The 17,697-nt window shown below is 44.7% G+C and overlaps 1 protein-coding gene across 6 annotated transcripts in view; it reads left to right on the forward strand.

Annotated features, from left to right (window-relative positions):
- The window catches only part of LOC118210090 (cell adhesion molecule 2-like), a 331,663-nt gene that overhangs the window by 220,028 nt on the left and 93,938 nt on the right, over positions 1-17,697 (forward strand). For 5 of the 6 annotated variants that reach the window (XR_004761803.1, XM_035385956.1, XM_035385958.1 and 2 more), the window contains exon 2: positions 14,038-14,064. The exons of the other annotated variant lie outside the window; for it this stretch is intronic. Coding sequence is in view for 4 of the 5 variants with exons in the window: in XM_035385956.1 (XP_035241847.1) it covers positions 14,038-14,064 (27 nt within the window). In the remaining variant the exon portion in view is untranslated. The remainder of the gene's footprint in view (positions 1-14,037; positions 14,065-17,697) is intronic. 6 annotated transcript variants of the gene reach the window in all.

Genomic DNA, 17,697 nt, shown 5'->3' on the forward strand with positions numbered 1-17,697 from the left:
CTTCAATCTTGGAGAAAATGGCCGAGCAAAATTTTTATAGTGGGTTCCCATTTTGTGATTTTAATAAACTCATCTCCACTCACAAACAATAAATTAATAGTCTGATGGATACAATTCTCAACTCATGATACATTTAATTTTTATATGTTTTTTAAAGTGTTATTCAACTGATTTGTACCTTTATTGCTGAGATTTATTACAAAATACCCAGCAATATCAGGAAGAGAACTCGATTGACAATAATTGGACTGTCCCCCCGCCCCCTACCCCTTTGGTAATCTTCGACCTGCGGTGGTGGAGTCTGACCAGTCAGATGAACAGGTTAGAAACCAGACTTCTCCACTCGTCACCCGGGGCTGCAAGGCAGCTGCTAAGCACTGTGGTTCGTTCAACCACTGAAATCCTCGCGTAAAATGAGAAACAGTAGAAAGCGGGCGGGGGCCATGTGTGCTTCTCTACTGATCTCAGGCACTAGGTGCCCTCTAGAACATATTCCCCACTGTGGTCGCCATTGGCGATCTTCCATCATCCTCATTAAAACCTGGCTTCAAGAAATACTTTTATTTATTTTTTTTCTTCCTGGACAAAGTGAGCAAAATAGTGGAAATACCACCATTGATTTGCTGGTTATTGAAGAAAAGAGTATCACTCACAAGTCTCTGTGCCTGAAAAAAACCACCATCTTTTTTGCGGTCCTTGTGAGAATGTGTTTCCAGAGTGCCTCAAAGGAGGAATAGGTTTGGAAAACAGGACTTGTTTGCGGTCAATGTTAGTGGAATGACCAAACAGCAAAATTGATTGTGTTGGATTCTGAACCCCTAGGGATAGCGTCGGAAATCTCCCATCTAGCCTCATTTATCTCAAAGCACAAAAGGCAGCTTTGGAGTTTTGACCTATGAATTGATTGCCAATACAAAAAGTACCATTACTGCCATCGTTGTGTTACTCCTTGGCAGGCATGGCTGAAATGATGGTACTCCATCACTGGTTTCATAATGTCAGAAGTATTAAAAAATGGTTTTTCTTTGCTGTCTTGTTTTATCTTCTCATAATTTATTTCCCTAACTAGTCTTGTGAAAAATATTATGACTGATGTAGAGTATGGTCTTTTGATGACCGTAACATTAGTATGAAGCTTTGCTAGTTCATGACATGTTTAGACATTCACTTAGAGTTTTCAAATGTGTCGCTGTAGTAAGTTCAGTTAGGATCATGTGCACTGTCAGAGTAAAATTAACTTTTTAGTTTTTTGACTCTGAAATATTTTACTGTGCCTCCATCAGTGTCTAATAAAAACATTTTATAAGAGGTTGTCAGGATGTTTTCACCTCATTATAATGTCTGATCACTGAAAACTGCAACTGGGACTGTTTACTCTGTGACTGGACATTTGAGGACTCTCATTAGGTTCTTGACCCAGCTCCCAAATCGTATGGTCCCTCCTTCAAGCCCAGTATGCTTGAGGTCATTGTTAATTGATTTCTGATTTAAGGATATTTTGATTGTTTTTTTTTTTTTTTTGTTTTTTTCATCTGAAATTAGCACAGCATTTTTTAATATTTAAAAAACTTGTTTGTGCTTTTTTGCCATTCCCAATATCTGTTGACTTTGTATATCCCTGTAGAGCCAACTGAAAATTGAAAGCTTTAGTTGGAAGGAAAAGGTTTTTTCAATGTTTAAAATGGCAGTATTTTATAGCTAAACTTACATATTATATAAGGTCCATTGAGGGAAAAAAAGTACATTTTAGAAAATCTTGAAAACTGAGGCTATGGAACTGGACATCTGAGAAAACTAGGGAAGGGGGTGAGGGTGGAAGAACCGGTAGAAAATAAAAAAAACCCCAATGTTAGCTTTGGTAGCCAGTCCCCGGTACTTGATATTGGTAATTGAAGTCGATAATGGACGTGATTTATACTGTTGCGGAATCTCATGGGATCATGGAAATGAGGATCACTTTGCAAATTGTAGAGTAGGCTAGAATTAAATTTTCTTTTATGGTCCCCAAGTTCATCCACAATACTTGCTTTCTTCACTTTGGAATTTGTTCATTAGGAGATTGAAAAAGAGATAATAATGGCAGTTTTTTTTTTTTTTGGGGGGGGGGGGGGGGGGGCGGAGCAGGTGGGGATTACTAAGAATTTCCTTTGCTTTGCACTCAGATTTTTAAGTCAGTTGCTGAAATGGAGAGAGATGAAATTGCCGCCGGTCCCTGTTTTTGGTGGAGAGCGGCTCACCTGAGACCCTCGCACTTCCTGTCCGGGCTCAGCGTCGGGTGATGGATGAGTTTCGGACTTGTTGCGGCCCCCGTGGCCCCTGCCCCTCTCCGCCGCCCGCTCCCCGGACAGTGCCGTGATTGAGTCCTGGAGCCGGCCGAGCCCGGGGCAGGACGAGGAGCATGGCGGGGGGGCCGTCACTCACGGGAGGGGGCTGCGGACAGAGCCCGGTGAAGGGGGGGGGGGGGGGGGGGGGAAATTACATTTCGCACGTGAAGGGTGCCGGAAGTTCATGCGAGAGGGAGAGAGAGGCACAGTCACAATTCTGAAATCAGATTCCCGGAAGCTAGCATTACGCTTACAGCTTCCGTAAACAATCATGAGATGGAAGGTGGTAAGGCCTTCTCATTGATTCATTACTGCTACTTCCAAAAGATTGTGCGAGAACGATTAATGTTGTCGGCTCTGAAATTTCATATTTATTTGCTTATACCTAGATTAGGGTTATATAGGTCAGCTTTAGCATGTGGCGCACAGTGTCCCTGCTTCTGCCTCTCTTCCTCAGGCTATGCATGCTAATAGATTAATGTGAATTTACAACAGCCAATCCCCAGGTGTTCTTACCGGTCCAGAATTCTCATCTGTAATCATTTTATTCATGCAAGCGTGCGTGTGTGTGTGTGTGTTTGGTGTGTGTGTGTGAATTTTCATTAAAATCCAAAGGGATAAAGCACTTTGAATATGTTAAATATGTGCCATAATTGACTCTTGAATTACACGGAGGCTGTGCAAACGCATTGGGCTGCGCTTGGCATTCATTTAAGCGATTACAGGGCAGTTTATTTATGCTTGCATATTGGAATGCATTTCGCCGTCCGTGTTGTTATGTTGTGGCGAATCCATTTCACATCAATTCCTCATGCACACTTTTAACCCCCCCACCCCGCTTCCCCACCCACCCCCTCTCACCCCCCATCCCTTCCATAAAATGCCTCCCACTTCTATCATTGCTTCAGAATAGGTCCTAATGACTTGTTTATCTAAGGTAATGGCAGATGCTCATATTAACTCTGATTGGGCAGTCACTAGATGCCTTTCATTTTGCAGTTGCTGGTTAATTAATGGTGCCCATAATGGCACGGCTTTATGAAGAGCTGATCGACTTACTCCGCGGGCTTTGTTTCACGTGTTTCCAGAGTAACAGAAGGCCCTTTGTAATGATGCCCAATTGTATGTTTGCGCTCACTGCTAATCAGCCGTTTGTCAAGAGAGCTTGTGAAGAGACACGTTGGGCCGCAGCCAGCTAAGACACTAGTATCTTTTGGGATGGCTCTTGTTCCACCCGATTGTCCAAAACATCCACGATTAAAACGGTAAGGAGATGTTACGAAATCCACCATTCATACGCTGACAAAGGGTACCCACTACATCCCACAGTTGGTCTGGATCTCCGTGAAATGATGATTCATAACCACACACCCATTTTAAAGCACACATTTGCTTAACCTCATTGTTTATTGTACATGAAGGATCCAAAAGGATAATCACTACATTACCCATCGTTCATTCCATAAACAATGAGTATAAGCACATGTGTGTTTTAAAATAGGTGTGGCCTACAGTTCAGTTCACAGCTTTTATGGAGATGCAGATCCACTGTGGGGTGTAGAGGGTACCCATTATCAGCATATGAATGGTGGATTTCGTAACACTTTTTCACCAGTTGGATTGTGGATTGTTTGACAGTCGTGTTCCTGTTCACTGTACTAGCTCCCCTGGCAGGTGGTGCGTTCAGTTTTTAAGTGAGGTGCTGGTACTTCACAGAACCCTGATGTGTGTAAGGTGTAAGGGATCCATTGTTCTCTTCTCACTTTGTATGGATTTGTCACACCTATGTCCTGTACTGGGGATTTGAGGAGGTACTGGGCTCCTTGCTTTCGCCTTTCTCACCTGGTTATGTCGGTCATACCTGAAGTCGCCTCGCCTGCTCTTCCTCGGGCTGGTTTGCTGATGAATTGATACTGTCACAGGTACAGGTGACCTCACGCTTTGGTCAGACCCTGGGAGCTCCTGTCACACCACACTGGCAAAGCTCAGCGGGGGCGCGTTCACCAGGATCAATTCTGCACAGAACTTGCAGCAAGTCACTGAATGTTTTCCGTTTAAAAGATTGAGTCAGAAATGAAGTGGATCTCTTATACTCATGCATCAGTACAGTTATCAATGTCTGAATCCAGCGTGAGACAGCGGTCTTATTAAACCCTTAATCTCACATCTCCCAGCCCCTGGGTGCATTGTATTTGTGAGAAGACACAATATAGGCCTTGGTTTCTGTCCTTAGAAAAATGTTTTTCAATAATTCACGCTTTCGCGGTTTACAGAGAGAGAGGGTTTAGATTGGGATGTTTTGGGGGGCTGCGGGGAGGGATACGGTATCTAGACAAGTCTGGAAAAGAGCACCGCCCCTATTTTTGGTATTCACCTTTCATCACTGGTTTGTTGGATATGTATTTGTTACCAGGTAACTGATCGACATCTGATTCCATGAGATGTCATCGATGAGCGGTGAACGTATTGCACAGTATAATAGGAGAATATATGTCCATTACAGTACATAGGAGAAGCACAGTTCGGTATAATTAATCTCTACCTTCTTTCAATGCGACCGATTGCATCACGACCGTTTTTGCTTTTCACGCAGGCATTATAGGGTTAGCCTCGCGCAGTCATTATATGTCACTGCTGTCATTATCGTAATAATTACTGGATGAGCTAACTGTGAACATGATAAAAACGGTGATTAATTACTTTCTGCCAGTCAACAACCCCCTTCAGAAGGGGTCTGTGAGAGCGGTTGCCGCGTGACTCTCGCCAAGCCCAGCATCGATGCCGTTTGATTAAAGGCACCTGTGTCTGTACCCATGGCGACGGTGAGTGGCAGTAGTCTCCGTCCGTGTCTGTGGGCTCGGTCCCTGCATGCAGGCACAGCACGTTTGAACAGTGCTATCTTCACATCCGGTAAAAAAAAAAAAAAAACGCACAGATTTAATGGATGTAGCAGAGGGAAAGGGGGGAAAAAAAAGATTAAAAAAGGTTATATTTCACAATGTCACAGTGCCACCAGGATCCCACTGAAAAAGAAGTGTAATTCCGTGGTTTAATTCTTCCTCATGTCGAAGTAAAGGGTTTGCGTGACATTAACCGGGTGGTGATGTGACAATCTGGACTCAGTTTCCTGCTATGAGTGCATGATACAGTCCTGATTTCCTTTATTGTTGCATATTTGTCACGCTGAGTGGTTTCGGTCTTTTTTGACAGAATGCAATGTTAGACAAAGGGAGCCTGAGTGAGCACAAAGAACACATTTTCTAAATGATTATTCCATAGAATTTATCACTCACTTGTTTGCTGACCTGAACCTTTTTTAATAGGAGGTCTTGCCCTCCTCTCATAATGGTCTCATAATCCCTTCTGGAACTATTGCTGTTTCCTGATTACACAAATGAGCCTATTTATATTTTGTGCATGCTTCTGTGCTACAATATTCCTGGTGTTAAATCAACTTTAATAGTATGTATATGACTCCAATGGGGACAGCAAGTACTCCATCAGAAGTAGCATTAAGAACCATCTCTGTCACTTTTTTTGTACATGCTGCCCTCAATATTTTTTTCTTTTTTTTTCTTGTGGATATTTGATGTATGTCCCTTTTTTAATACATACCTGATATGTTCTGTAAATTAACACCATTTGACATCACAGAGAATCACTTTGTTGTTTTTTTTTTTTCTAAGCATAAGATTTTTTTCAAGTCGAAAATTGATACAACATATAATATATCTCAAAAGTCAGATACGTAGCCCTGGATGATATTGTCTGACAATATCATCCTTGAGTAAATATTGATAATAAACAGTCTTTATGTATCCCTCTTCCATTCAGAGCTCTTTGCGAGCTCCAGCACTTTAACACTTGTGGCAGAAACTCAACTTGTGAATCGATGCTCGTCTATCTGTTCATGGAGATGTGGCGGCACGGGTTGCTTTTTTTCCTTTCTCTCTCTTTCTTTCTTCCCGCCTTTTACAATGCGTCTCTGGGGCGAGCCCTGGGAGTATCCGGGGGCGACGGCGGGCTTGAGTGACACAATCTCCTCACCCGTAAAGAGCGCCGATTCAGTGGGTGTAAAATGAAAGGATTAACGGGGTCACTCTTCGGCGGTGGCAGGATCCCGCTGATAATGAAGGTGGAGGACCGAATCGCGGCCCTTCTCTTTTGTGTCGCCGTAAATAGATTGCGCGGCTTTAATGGCGGGGGGGGTGGGGGGGGTGGGGGGATCGGGGGGGGGGGGTGGGGGGGGGTAGAGGAGGGGCGGTTCTGACGGGGATCGGCATGTATTCGGTCTCTTTTTCTCCGATCGCGAACCCGCTTGGAGGTTTTACAGAGAGGACAGAAAACTGGGCGGGAACGATGGAGGTCTGTGTCCCATACGCAAAACTGCACGCCTCGTCTTGAACAAGGACACTTACGAATACGATCTTCTGATGACATGCAGCGTATGTAAATACGTTAAATAATACCTGGTTTACAAGCTGATACTTCTGACAGGCTGGAGGATGGCTGGCATCAATGGTGATCATTATGGTATAATTACATCTGTTATGCTGAAATATGGCAAGCGGCAGGTGTATCCCTGTGGTCTATTCCTTCTCAAAACTCAAGTATCTCCCAGCTGATTTCCAGAACTTCCCGTGCAGCTACTTAAACATATTTCGGTTAAAAAAGGATTCCGTTTCAATAAGCACTGCGGCTGATTGTTTGGTCATCAAGGTGGAGCCCAGCTACACAGCTTCACCCACTCAGTGGCATGGCAGCTAGGCTGCTTGTCTCTGGAGCAGTTTGATGCTCTTAGATGTAGTATTTCACGAAGGGCAGGGGCTGTGGGGTCGATTTTACCCCGGGGGAAAGGGGGGGAGGGGGGGGGAGCGAGGATGGGACGGGAGTTTGGCAGTGCTCTCACTCCTCTGGGAGGTGCAGGACGAGGATGACTGAAGATTGAATTTGAATTACCGCATTACCTTAAGCAAGGATTGCTCCCTCATCTGTAAGCTCGGTGACACTATGCGTATGGCCACAGGAAGAGGATCATGGCGTTAAAGCTAATAGGCTATAGCTTAGCATAGACCCAGTGCTTAGGTCTGACAATCCCATGCATATACTGGGAGTGACTATGCTGTGTGCTTTCAATGCCTTATATGGTGAATTTTAAATGATTTTCAACTATAAGCTTATCAATTTGCTGCCCCCCAAGTCAACAATTTGTCCTAACCCCTGGCAATTATACATTGAATCTCACGCATGGTCTCAGCCAGCCAATCACAAACTAAAATGCATGTCCCTGTTATTTCAGACCATGCCAGGGAAATGATGATATAATTCTCATAATGGCTCAGCCTGCGGTAGGGTTTTTCCACACTTTCTTAAATCCATCTCTTCCAACTCTTAATGAGTGTCTTGAAATGCCATTTCCAAACACTTCCAAAGTTAATTTAACACTAGGAATTCTGCTGGGTAAACCACAGAAAGGGAGCATTATTAATCCTAACTGTGAGGGCAGTGTTATTAGCAAGAATTACCACGAGTATGAAAGCTAGCTTGTGTCCCCAGCCTGCCGTCACTTTTGCACTAGGGTTTAATTCTACAGTTTCCCCACCCCGCTTTGAACCATTAGCAGCCTGAGGTCTTCTGGAAGTATTGAAAGTGCCTGACAGTCTCAGGCAAATCCTTTCGTAAATCCAATCCTTATTGTGAATGGCTAATGCTATTTTAGTAGCCTTTTAGTTCCACTTAAAGGGGGCTGCACCACGCGCGACTCTGCAAGCATGCACGAATGTCCATGCGTTCGCGGTTCTGCAGCGCGCACGACTCCGCAGCACGGGCGACTGCAGCATGCGCGACTCCCAAGCTGTGCTTGCAGCGGCGTGAACAGGTGAGAAGGGCCCTGCAAACGATGCATGGGCCCACGTGATCATGTGATCTCTGCTTGCACCATGCCTTCTGTGGGCAGAAAAAGGCCTAAGGCTCTTTTTTTAAATTTCAGACCCTCCATTTGTATTTAATATCTGTGTGTGTTATTTTGTGCACCTCCCCCTTTGTTTACGTTGTTGTAAATGATAAATGGACTGCATTTATATAGCGCTTTTATCAAAGCGCTTTACAATTGATGCCTCACATTCACCAGAGCAATTAGGGGTCAGGTGTCTTGCTCAGGGACACTTCGACATGCCCAGGGCGGGAGATCGAACCGGCAACCCTCCGACTGCCAGACAAGCGCTCTTACCTCCTGAGCTATGTCGCCCAGTTGTTGTAGAGGGAAAATACCCAGGACCACAGTAATGTCAAATTCCCATTTTGATTGAAGGTAATGGGGAAAGTGGACTTCTGGACACAAGCAGGCTAGCATTTTTAAAACAGGACATGGCGGTCAGACCCTTCCACAGTCGCGTTGTGCTGACAGCACCGTACCGTTACCTCCTCTCAGCGCTTAAATCTCGCACTCATGTCCAGAGCTTGCTGCTCAAAGCTGGGGGAGGTTTGGGGTTCGGTTCAGGGTTCACCGCTTACATCCGCACCCATATGGACAGATGGCGCGTGGAGCAGCACAGAAAAAAAGAAAAGATTGCGATAGAGGAAATGAATCAAGCCCCCCCGGTACAGGATGCCCTCAAACCCCAGTAAATCCGGGACAAGAGGCAATGAGTGGTGTCGTAATGATGATGCGATTTCCGGACCGCGCGCGCAAAATTAAGATGGAGTGAAAAGATGGGGATGAAAGAGAGAATTTGTCACGGCGGGTAGACGGGAGGCGCCTTGGCGCGGCGGGTAAATGGCTCAATCAAATGGACCAACGCAATATGGAAATGAGGAGCAGAAAGCAAAGAGGAGCTGCTCGGAGTCTGCTGACAGCAGAGGGTGATGTGCATAACGCCACTCAGCTTTAACCGTTATCTGTTCAATTACAACATTTCCTCCTGTACTGGGACATGTCACATGTAGATGAACAGGTGGACTTGCTGTATGTACCAGCAATGATCCGCCATCATGTGAATTTTCCATGCGAATGGATGCTTCTCGTGAAGATGTGATTTGACAGTGCTCTGTCTGCAGTGAAACACACACAAACACTCACACGCAGACACACGCACTACCAATTCAAATTCAAATTCAGTGTGCTTTATTGGCATGACAAAATTAGCATTTGTATTGCCAAAGCATGGCAATGAAACATCAGGTGACAAAAAGTAATAACATAATTCATTACCTCTCATTATACCATCTTAGTGGTATGGCCCATATTATTCTACTGAGGCTAAAAAAGCCAGAACCATGTGCTGAACTCGTTCAATCTACCTTTTTAGAGAATCTGCACCATTGAATATGGGGTGTGGGACATGAGTGGTTCACATAATTGACACCTGCTTCTGTATTTATTATGCCACTAAATGTCAAAAAAAAGAATTTACCGCTCCAATATCCAGTCAGTTTAAACACTTAGAATGAGACATGGAACACATCAAAATTCAAGTGTAAACACACGAACACACATGTCAGATCTACGAGAAATCCGATTTGTGAACTGCATCGGTATTGAGTGTGAACCCATCCCTTGTAGATGTGTCCAGACCCAACTGTCTGATTCAAGGTTAAACACATACAGTGCACCGCGTACATCACCACAGGAAGTGATAACGGCCAACGCTGACACTTGTCACATTCCTCTTGTAAAATGGCTTCCTGTCACAACACCTTCTTCCACCCAGGACGGAGGCGCTCGTTCCCAGCGGGGACATTAGGCGCCGTAATGGATAATAATAACGGATCGCTTTTGTACGACGCCGTTTCTGCTCTGGGCCCCAAAGCTTCTCGCGGCGAAGGGAGAGGAATGGCCCGAGCCACCTGCGGTGTGCGGAACCCACCTGGACGACCCGTCACCGCGCGCCGCTTATAAATCGCCCTCTTCCCCCCCGTTGGCCCAGTTAAAGTTTTACATCGCGGCACATTCATTTAGCCTGACATCGCTGTCCAGTACAACCTATTAGAGGAGAGAAGTCCATTCATTTTGATTGGGGAAACAGCAGTGCCAGACCCAGACATCACCAGTCACAGACCAGTGAGAGTATATGCAACGTATAAAGCACTAAATGTAAGTTTAGCATACGTGAACTCTTTTATGAGTAGCTGTTTATTTGCAGTTTGAGTGGGAGCTGTAACCACCTGTTACTCCAGGTTGGGGGAGTTTCACTTCAGAATGATGGATCTTTGGGGCCCAAGGAGTCAGCATCACATAATTGTGTTTTTTATCCACAAAGGATTTATATTTAGAATTTTTTCTTTTTATATTTAGACAAGCAGAATATTTATACCTTCTACTTATCTCTAAACCACAAAACAAAAAAAAAACTGATATTTTTTTCTAGATAAAGACAGCATTTATAATACCTGTCCAAAAAAAATACACGTGCATGTATTTGTTTAACTTTATCATATTTAACGCTGTCAACCTAAAGTGCTGAAACAGCTTCCCCTAGATCACATTCAGACCTCATCCATAATACAGGGACTGTGAATTATTCACAGAGCTGTTGCCACAGGTAAGGGGACGGGGTGACATTACCGGGGTGACAAACAGCAGTCAAGCGTCACTTGGAGCGCTGCAGGTGAGCGCCATTCAAACGCTTCCTGCTGCCCCTGGAGAGACAGGAAGCTGCTAAGCTGTTTGTTTAATTTATCCCCGAGGAGTTCAACTAATTTCATGTGTCAGTCAAGCCAGAGGCAAGGCTTTAGGGGAAATAAAGAAATAATTCATAAATGCATTTTGCTGTATTTAAACTGAAGAATGGTGCCAAATATGTGTGTGTATGGTGTGTGTGTGTGTGTGTGTGTATGTGTGTGTGCGCATGTGTGTATGGGTGTGTGCGTGTGTGTGTGTGTGTGTGTGTGTGTGGATGGCCCTCTCTTGCATTCCATTGGTAATTATGAGAAAGTTTATCACACAGAAGATGTCTTGGCAATCAGAGACAGCTTGTGGTGAAATCAAAACGCATGTCCGCAATTAAACCTGATTACGGATCGCATGTGCGCTCGGCGTTAAGAACCTGAAAACGAGGATGTGATTATTTGGGGGAGGTGGAGCCTGGCCTGGCACGCACCCGAACTCCGGGGTCTGTCCCCGCATTGGTGTCCCCACAGTGCTGACCCCACAGGGACGTCCCCACAGTGCCGTCCTCACAGGGACGTCCCCACAGTGCCGACCCCACAGTGCCGACCTCACAGTGCCGACCCCACAGTGCCGACCCCACAGCGACGTCCCCACAGTGCCGACCCCACAGGGACGTCCCCACAGTGCCGACCCCACAGGGACGTCCCCAATGCGACCGCGCTCTCAGTTATTTAGCCTGCGTCTCCGTTCCCCTCGGCTCGGGTCGATGGCCGGCGGGTTTGGCGGGGTTGCGGCGTGGCGGTCCACCGGGTTGGGGGTGGGTGGGGGGTATTTTGGCAACTCTGACCTTCTTGTGTGGAGAGCAGAGGGAAACTTATTCCTGGGGGTGGAGGGGGGGTACTTTACAGTTCTGGGTTTAGTCCACTAGACTAATCACAGGAGGGAACTGCGCTGCTCCTTAACGCGCGACTGCTAGCCGTGTGTTAGGAGTCGGCCCCGGCAGCAACGCGAGCGTGTTCAGGCCTGTCGCACAGGGAGGCCTGGCTAATTGCTGGTCAAGAGTGGCACTGAAACCCCGGACCGGAGGGGCCCCCTTCTCGCCCCCCTCCCCCCTGTTGCGGCTGCGATCTGCCCCGCCTTCAAGGGCTAGCGTGGGGGAATAGCAAAAACGCACAGCGGTGCTAGCAGAGCTGGACGGGGCGGGCGGAATTTCCCAGCAGAATTGGAAAGGAGGGGGCAGGGATGGGGGGGGGGGGCAAGGAGAAAAAAAAAACAATCGATCTGTAGCCGTTTGAGCCGCGGAATCGCTGGTGATTTTCCATCGGCCGCTTCGTATGACGCTCGCGCAGCCAGCGCCACCGTCTCAGAGACGCCTGAGACACGGACGCGTTATAAACGTTCCGTGTACCCGTGAGTAACGCTCTCTTATTCGCTAATTTTCTTTATTCCGCGTCTTGTTCATAACCGTCGCGCTCCCTGGTTCCTAACGCTCCCATCTGGAGAGCGGAGTGTCGCTGTGCGAAAGGCCGTTTCGGTTTTCGCAATACGCCTTGTTTTTTTTTTGTGTGTGTTTTTTTTTTTTTGTGGCTATTCAGGCAATTACAGAGCCGGTAAACAAAGCGTGTGTGTGCGCGTGTCAAGGGAGGGCTAAATAAAACCAGCCGACAAACAAATAATACTTGAAAATTTCCTGCGATCCTTCAGTGGCGGTCACTGGAGGTATTGATGGACCCATTGTGATTCACCCCGCGTGCTCACCAACCTTTCCAGCTCACAGCTACGAGGCACTTATCATGGAGTCTGACTTGGCGCACACTATTAGACTTAAGCGAAGAGGAAGTCAGAGATTAATAGCTTCCTTGTAAGAAGAAGGTAGCAGTGAGGAGAGGAGGAAAAAAGTTTTGAGGGTGTCAGAAATAATGAATTTTCAGCCGGGCTGTAGGGCAGAATATCTATTCTCTCGGATAATGTGTGCTGCTGGACAGATGCTTTATTTTGGGGCCCTTTGATCAGCAGATAAGCCTGGCTTTTGTCCGGGATTAAAGACAAATGACCTCATCTTTTTTAAGCCTTATCCACCGCAACATATATAAATGTGAAGAGGAAGCCCTTTTTTAAACATTAGAAACTATTAATTAGTGACGACATTAGCGCATTTGTCTTCGTGTGCTGTTTGGAAATGAAAAAGGAAAGTTACTCCGGACTTTTTACTTTTTGCATTACGAGACCAGTTCTCAAATTGAACATGATTTCTGATCCGTTGCTCTTGTTCACTTTGTGTGTGTGTGTGTGTGTATTGTGTGTGGGACATTATGTGTAGTTTATACCAATGTATAAAAGTAATGTTTTTTCATATTACAAATGGTCAGTCCAAAAACCACTCCATCAGAATTACAGTAGGGTTGACTTTTTTGTTCTTCAGGATTCTTATATTAATCATCATTTTGAAACTAATTTGCAAATAGAGAGCCAGCTTTGTTTCTCATTATTAAGCGTGCATCAGTTCCTAACAAGATGATGGCAGATTCACACCTTCAGCCAAGAAATAACTGTGAAAATACTGTTATGAAGAGTACTCATGAAACCAAAGATTTCTGATTTTAATAGAATGAATACATCTGAAAATAGCTTGTTTTTCTGTTTTCCATTTTTAATGAGAATGAATGGCATTCTTACTGAACATGGTTCCTCACCATGCCAAGTAAACTAGATAAATTAGATACAGGTCAAATAGACCCTTTTTTTCATTTAGATCTGATAAAACGTGACTTGATGTACGAAGTGTCTTTGCTCAAAAAAAATTTAAAACATATACTGTTTGATGAAAAAGCAAAGGGATGTGCACATTTCATACACATACCTTTTGTACACTCAGTGTCATAAATCTCAGATTCCACATCTCTAGGTGCCAAAGGGAACAAAATAAACCGGGATGCTGCCGTTTCAGAATGAAAAGATAATCTGTGTCCCGCCTCCCTAAATAAAACCTGTCTAATTCGATGCTCTCTCTTCCTTCTTCTTTTCCCTTTCTTTCCCTTTCCCACCCTCTTTTTTCCCCCTCTCTTCCCTCCCCTATCACCCCCCCCCCTCCCCTTCCTCCTCCAGTGACGGCAGTGAAAAACAAAGTGAGAGGTGAGTTATCTCTTCTGTCTCCCTGGTGCATGATTAATGGCAGACACGTTTCCCAATAAACAGTGTTCAGATAGGCCGTATCTCTCCCAGGAACCTGCCATGCATTAACATACACTCTCTCCGCCTCGTGGAAGCCGCACCATGGGCCGCAGATAAATAGACTTTTGGGGAATCCATTATGCACTCAGTCCTCCCCTCTCTCTCTCTCTCTCTCGCTCTCTCCATCCCTTCCTCTCTCTGTCCCTCCCTCCCTCTCTCTTTCTCTCTGTCTCTCTCCCTTCGACACTCTCTCTCTCTCCCTCTCTCTCTCCTTCCCTCTCTCTCTCCCTCTCCCTCTCTCTTCCTCTCTCTGTCCCTCCCTCCCTCTCTCTTTCTCTCTGTCTCTCTCCCTTCCTCACTCTCTCTCTCTCCCTCGCTCTCTCTCCTTCCCTCTCTCTTTCGCTCTCCCTCCCTCCCTCGCTCCCCTGTCACTCTTTCTATCAGACCTTGCCCAAGAGTGTCTCGCTGCTCGTGCTGAATGGTCAACCTCGAGCATTGTGAAATGAAATTTGATTTCTTTGTCATGTAGCTCTCTAGGCATGGAGCTAATGCCTTTCCACCATCTGTTATGTCCTCTCCTGCTAGTTGAATTATGATTTTAAAAGTTCTAGCAGCAGTAATAGGTGGTGGTAATTGTTGTAGATGATGTTGTTATAATGGTGGTAGTGATAGTAACAGTTTTTCCACTGTGGTGGGGTAAATATCAATTTCAAAATACACTACAGGAAATCAAAGGTAATGATAAGTGAAATTAATGCAAAGCTGAAGCTACTGCTCTTAAGGTACTGCTAGACTCCCCCCCCCCCCCTCCTGTATCCTGTTTGCTATGCAAATTCTGTGCATGATAAAAATCTCCTGCTGCCAATTTATGGAGCATGCCCTGTTCAGTTTATCATTAAATTACATTTTACAGTCATAAGTATGCTATTTTACAATATCAGAATATCAGTTTACTTACATATTTTGCGTTGGTTGTATAAAACATAGATTGTTAATGAAATCACCCATTTTTTTGTGATTTGTGGATTTGTTGTTTTTTGGGGAGGTTTTTTTCCTCAGAGATATCTTTAAATGTGTGCATGCCAAAATCATGATTGCAATGACTGTTTGTCTGTGGAGACTGTGCTGACTCCAGGCAAAATTTCCCAAAGGTATCTTTTTCTGGTAACACGTGGAATCCTAATCAGACCATTTTGCTGGTGAGATTAATCCCTTCTGAGTTCGGAAAAGGGAATGTTTAATGAATTTAGAATTTTTCAGGGGGGGGGGGGGGAGCGTCAAATTAAATTTGAGTGGCGATGCCCGCGCAATCTCACATTAGTGTGACTTGCAGTGTTTTCACCCGACTGGCACCCCTCCCCGATTACCCCCGACACCCGGTGAAATTAAAAGGTCCGCGCTCAAAGCGTGGCATGCCGGGGGGTCAAAGTTTCGCGTAGCGGTTAGAGAGGACCGGGCTTGTAACTCAAAAGGTTGTGGGTTCGATTCCCAGCTGCACAATGGCACCTCTGAACCAGGTACTTAACCTGAATTGCTTCGGTAAAATAACCGGCTGTATTAACTGGTTGTGTTTAAATGTAATCTGCGTAAGCTTTTCTAGGATAAGAGCATCTACTGAATGGTGAAAAAAGGTGCGGGGTGCAATGAACCTAAGATGTATCGGTGCGCGTTTGCATTGGACGTATGCAGAAAAGACGTTCGGTAACAGGTTAAAGATAACATGCAGTCAACTTTTTTCTTTCATGTGAAGCGTTCATTAAAGCACAAGAGAGGGATGTATGCATACATTTTTGCAAACATGAAAACAAAATGTCCTTCTGATGTTCTAAACACCAGAGCTTGAGGTCTGCAAAGACGTGTCATTCATGTCCGCATATTCCACTTCCTGTTCACTTCTCACTGGCAGCTCACTAAATGGTCATACCACATTTGTTAAGATGTCTTGTTAGTTGGTTTGAAATTGACCAGAACCTTCTGTAGTTGACCGTGTATAAAACTGCTTTCAGGGTTTTAAAAAAAAGACATAAAAGCTCAACTGAACAGGCTTGATATTATAGTATCTGTAGTATAAATGATTATTTTATGTATACGTGGCTTATCTACTGATATACTTTTATTTATTTATTTAATTTATTTATTTATTTATTTATTAATGTTCTGGAATGTTGAGGATGGATAGTTCCTACCGGGGCATACTGTGAAAACTCAAAACTTCCATGATGCCATGCCAGGGTGAATCAGGGACTAAACCATTGTGTTATTCCATTGCCCTATTGAGCCCCGTGTCTGTCTGAGATCGGAAAAGAGAACAGATTGATTCATTCCCAGTCAATCCAAGCGCGCACAGGATCTCAACACTGAAAGCAGCCTAATCACCCTGTTATATAGAGGCGTTACAGTTATAAAAGAATATGACTCATTTTCAAATGAAAAGTCTCTGCTTTCAGAACTCTGATTTGATCAGTCTGCTGATTTCATTTTTCTTTCTTCTTTTAAAGATACACTACTCAAAGTCATGGGTAGTCATCCTTAAACTGAAATGAAATCCTAAAGTTATCCCTTCATCAATACTAATTTCACAAGTTTTTTCATTTTCATTTATTTATTTATTTTTGAACCTAAGCCTCTGATTCATCGCTGAATCCCATAAATAATGATTTTGCTGTGTTTTGACAGGGGACAGACAAAAGTAGGTACATTAATATACATGAGGGAGCTGCCACATTCTTTTTTGGATGCACAATGTTTTCTAATTAGAGAATGATTCAGCCTCATTGTTTTAAATAGCTCTTGACAAAAAAGAGATAATACCACGCGTATACTCAAAATTCGGATACGGCAGATCTTTGGAAAACGGCTATTTCACCGCATCTTGACAGATAGGTTTTCAGCAGATAAGTCGTCTCCCAGTCTGGAATCCCTAATAATTGTGTGTTTGTGGGTGTGTTCATAAAAAACAAGTGAACTTGTTACATGTTATGAGGGAAAAAACAGCTCTACTGTTTTTTTGCTATAATTTGTCATTCCATGCTTTCCGAAAATAGTAAAACTCGTAAAAAAGGACAAATAAAAAACATGGTGACATTATATGTTCTGTAGGAAGCCAGTATGACTCATTTACTTTGAATCTGACAACTGTTTTTTTTTTCTCTTTCACTCCTACTCCTTTCAACAATGCATGAAATAGCGTGCAAAAAGTGCCCAGAGTTAATCATCTGGATTAGTGCTGATGACATGTCACCCAAATTATTCCTCCATTCCTTCAGCTGTTTCAGCGCATGGCCACTTAAATTGTACAGCAGACTTCCTGTTGCTGGGCTCCTTCTCCTCAAATGCTTTAAACGTCTGACCAGTTATGAGACACCTGCCCTTAAAACGCGGGTTCCTGCTGCCTGAAGCTCCCTGGAGCACAGGGATCACGTGGGGGGGAGGGGGGCTCCCCCTTTCACTAGCACGCGGAGTTCGTTGGCCTTTGCGATTTTTACTGGTCTGGCGAACCTCATAACCGAGCTGAATCTTCCCCGCTTCTGACCAGAAGCTCTGACGAGGTGGAGCTCTCCTGGAGCTAAACCCAGCCCCGGAGAACGTCGCAGG

Source organism: Anguilla anguilla, chromosome 12, assembly GCF_013347855.1.
Source record: "Anguilla anguilla isolate fAngAng1 chromosome 12, fAngAng1.pri, whole genome shotgun sequence".
NCBI lineage: Eukaryota > Metazoa > Chordata > Actinopteri > Anguilliformes > Anguillidae > Anguilla > Anguilla anguilla.